General features: G+C 34.2%; 1 protein-coding gene across 2 annotated transcripts in view; it reads right to left on the bottom strand.

Annotated features, from left to right (window-relative positions):
• LOC104112023 (uncharacterized) overlaps window positions 1–1,744 on the bottom strand; it is a 24,226-nt gene extending 22,482 nt beyond the window's left edge. For both annotated transcript variants that reach the window (XM_009621845.4, XM_009621846.4), the window contains exon 1: window positions 1,124–1,744. In XM_009621845.4, the coding sequence (XP_009620140.1) occupies window positions 1,124–1,387 (264 nt within the window). In that variant the 5' untranslated portion in view covers window positions 1,388–1,744. The remainder of the gene's footprint in view (window positions 1–1,123) is intronic.
• Window positions 1,745–4,208: the final 2,464 nt, after the last annotated feature.

Raw genomic sequence — 4,208 nt, 5'->3', positions numbered from 1 at the left:
TTTATTTACTAAAGTTTCTTGATAATTTGTTAGAAATAAAATTACCTTACCATTATCAAAAGAAAAAAAGGATACCATGAATGAGAAGCTGAGCATTGGATGTTGCGCCCCTAGCATTCATGTGTGTACCATAACATAAGAGAAAGGAAGAGGAGATGTTTCAGAGAGGAGTAACATGACTTCGTGCAACTTAAGACTTGTCTTTTCTTTTTTAGCTCAACTTTTCGACAGCCACAAAGCTCCTGTAGGCATAGATGATTGGTTGCCTTTTGTAGAGAACTACATCTTTATGTAGGCTCACTAGTTTTTGTATACCTTGTGTTCAGAGTTTTTTCCTCACTGTTTCATATAAGCTTTTCAACAACCATTAAAAAACCTCCAAGTAAAAACACCATTTTACTCGCAACCAAAAGCCCTAGAGATGCTAAAATACTTCCATATCTACCATATCTCAGCCAAGTCCACTCAAAGTTTTCGTCAAGTTGTTGCCTCAAATTTCAATGCACAATAGTTCACTGCATTCTGATACCGTATATCCAATATTTCAAATATAACCAACTCAAGTACAAGTTTCTATCAATATTTTTACACAAGCGTTCACCAAAACCGTCTAAGAACACCAGTTTCCTGGTACAAAATTAAACTAATTCTAATCAAAATATACATTTCATTGCTCATAACAATGCAGAAAACTCAAATTACCCAACATCTAAACAATAGTATCCATTAAGAAATAAAGATCACCATAGACAACTAGGAGCTGATGGAAATTGTTAGGCCACGTGTTTGCCCAAACCAACTGCCTTCGACTTGACCTACATAAAAAATTCTACTCCCTCTGTCTCATTTTATAAGGCACACTCTCCTTTTTAGTTTGTCCAAAAAATGAACTATCTATCGATATTTAAAAACAGTTTAAATTTAAAATTCTTATTATACCACACAAATGTTTTAAACCACAAGTTTTCAAAATTATTTTCTTTCTTGAGCTCCGTGGCTAGTCGAGCACCGCCACATAAATTGGGACGGAGGGAGTACTAATTTGGCATCCATTGTGACAAATGACTTAAATCCTGAATCCAACTCTGAGACAACATTAGCAAAATAAAATTGTAAGAATTACCTCAGGACGATCGGAAGAAGAAGGGAGGAGGCCAAGAGATCTGGCGGAGCGAACGGAACTCAAAATCTTCTCACCAACTTTAGACAAGTCCATGCCACCGTCGCCGTAGCCAGCTCCTTGAGAAGAGAAGAGCAAAGAACCTAAGAACAAAAACCTAGATAATTCGAACCCACCTTCGCTCAATTGACCTTGACCCCCATTTAAAAGAACCAGTGGAATTAAAGGAAAAGGCGGAGCAGAAGAAGAAGAAGAGTTTGACTGCATTTCAATCCAAATCAACCCCTTTCGATCTCATTCTTCCCGAGATCGGATGGATCAAACTACTGTGTGTCTGTGTGTGTTTTAGAAATGAGATCAGACAGCTGCTTACAAAACGAAAGCATATGATTAGTTGTTTGTTTGAATTAAAAAAATTGGTCTCTTGGCAAAAAGTCTGAAACTAGTTAATGGGTGAGCATTTGAGTTCTTGACTTGTTGGCTGTGCCAAGACAATGCTGGTGGGGTTAGACTTTCTTGTTTGGTAATTATGGTGGTGACATGAGAAGAAAGAAATACAATTAGGAAGATGAAAGATGGCTCGGCCTCACAGAGAACTGTGGGACTTTTAGGATCGTCCTTGTTATTTATTAAGTGTATAGTCCATGATCAATTAGGCATTACTTAAATAAGTTAAGATTAGTTATATAAATTTGTATTATCTATTTCCCTCTAAGTGGATGTGTGCCAATTAAACTCAGACCTTATATCCGGTCTTAAAATTTAGGAGCGTGTATGTAAAACGCGATTGATGTGTAATATATAGCTAATAAAAATTCTCCACGTGTCTAAGTAGTCTACATAAGTTGTGTTTGCCTTAAAACAAATTTACCGATTTCATTTTTACCCTAAATCAAACCTGATTCTCAACCCATCTCCCCTAGTCTATACGTTTTCCTAATACCCATCTCCTCTCGTCTATACGATCCCAACGTAAAACACTAAAAATCGTAGGTCAATTATTGTTCGATTTCAATTTTCTTCCATGCTTACAAGTGTATTTCGTTGTTTAACCGACTATTAAGTAAAATATTTTGTTGAGGTGTTGGTTGCATATATACAGTCTAGAAGCCCAGGTTAATGAGCTACTAAATTTTAAAATTAATTAAGGTTTTTAAGTACATGTAAGCTTGTATAATGTTTATATTTATGATTATTATAGTTATAGTCAGGGGCGTACCTACAGTAATATGTATGGGTTCCTGGGAACCCGGTAGCTTTTGTCTAGACCCTGTATTTATATTAAAAAATCTATTGAATATATAACAATAATTATATGGGAACCCAATTCCAAAATGCATTTCTGGTCCAATGGCAAATCTTGGAACCCAGATGTGGCCCGCTTCCCTTCTTGCTGGCTTTAGTCTATTTTTTTAAATAATAATAATAATAGATGACTAAAGTGAACCTAAAAAGAAATAACCACGTCAAAAAGTCCCCAAAGGTTGCTTTGTCCCAAATACCCAAATCAAACATTGAAAAAAAAGAGTTAGGGTTTCAAATATCTTGTTGCAGCCACTCCATTGGTTCTTCGTTCTTCTTCTAATCTTCTTCAATCTTGACTTTTCTTTTGTTGTCTATCAAAGACAAGTCAGTGATCCATTGTAGGTCCTCTCCCTCGTTCATATTTTTTTTATAATTATTTTTCTCTTATATTATATTATATGAAATAATATCTCTTAACTATTTTCCTTTTATATTCATATGTAATATTTAATTTGTGTCTTATGATTTGTAAGGTATTTTAGTGAGAGTCGATATGATCAAGAGATTTTTCAAGCCGCAAACCTCTTCAGGTTCTACTTCTAGTTCTCCTTCGCTAAGCTCTCCTTCATGTCCAGTGATTAATGATAATGTCAATTCTTCCCAACCATCACACAAAGATATTATATTAGATCTTAATCTTCTTAAACCTAATCTTGGTGAAAGAAAACAAATTTCAGAATTTTCTCCTAATCTACGTGACCGAGTGAGAAGACATTACATTCAAAAAGGGCCTTGTCGGCCTCGCAATTTTATTTTTCCAAAAATAAAATTTGGTGAAAATTGCATCATTTTAATCCGGAATGGTTTAATACTTCATATTCTGAATGGTTAGAATACAATATTAAAGAAGATACATCATTTTGCTTATGTTGTTACTTGTTTAAAAATGAGATAGGATGATATGGGGGGAAAGTAAGTGATTCTTTTACAAAAGATGATTTTAGAGCTTGGAATAAAGGTATAGAGAGTATTAACGCACATGTGGGTAAAGTGAATAGTATTCATAATTAGTGTTTCAAGATGATGCTAGATTTATCGAATCAAGCTCAATCTATATTAATATCTTTTGATAAGCAATCCGAGAAAATTAAAAGTGAGTATCGGGTTCGCCTGAATGCCTCAATTGATGTTGCAAGGTATCTTTTAAAAGGAGGAATGTCTTTTCGGGGTCACGATGAGCGTGAAACTTCTACAAAAAGAGACAACTTCTTGGATCTCTTAAAGTAGTATGCAAATAAGAAGGATGATGTAAAGGAAGTTGTATTAGAAAATGTTCCAAAAAATGACATTATGATTTGTCCAAATATACAAAAAAGACACTGTGAGTTCTTATGCGAAAGAAACATTGAAAACAATTGTTGAAGACTTGAACAGGGAGTACTTTGGGATATTGGTTGATGAGTCTAAGGATGTCTCTCATAAGGAACAAATGGCGCTTGTTTTGCGTTATGTCAACAAAAAGGGTAAATTTATTGAGCGATTCCTTAGCATTGTTCATGTTAAAGATACATCTGCAAAATTATTAAAAGAAGCAATTTATTCTTTGCTTTTGGAACATTCATTGAGTAAGTCTCAAATACGGGGACAAGGTTATAATGGAGCTAGTAACATGAAGGGAGAAATTAATGGTCTTACAACTTTGATTATCAATGATACTCTTTCAGCATATTACATATGTTGTTTTGCTCATCAATTGCAATTGACTTTTGTACCTGTTGCAAAAAAATATTATGAGGCTTAACAATTTTTTGATATTCTTACAAATGTTTTAAATATTATTGGG

This window comes from Nicotiana tomentosiformis, chromosome 11 (genome assembly GCF_000390325.3).
Source record: "Nicotiana tomentosiformis chromosome 11, ASM39032v3, whole genome shotgun sequence".
Classification (NCBI taxonomy): domain Eukaryota; kingdom Viridiplantae; phylum Streptophyta; class Magnoliopsida; order Solanales; family Solanaceae; genus Nicotiana; species Nicotiana tomentosiformis.
Note: the sequence above shows the minus strand (reverse complement) of the source record. Positions and strands in the feature narration are given on the sequence as shown.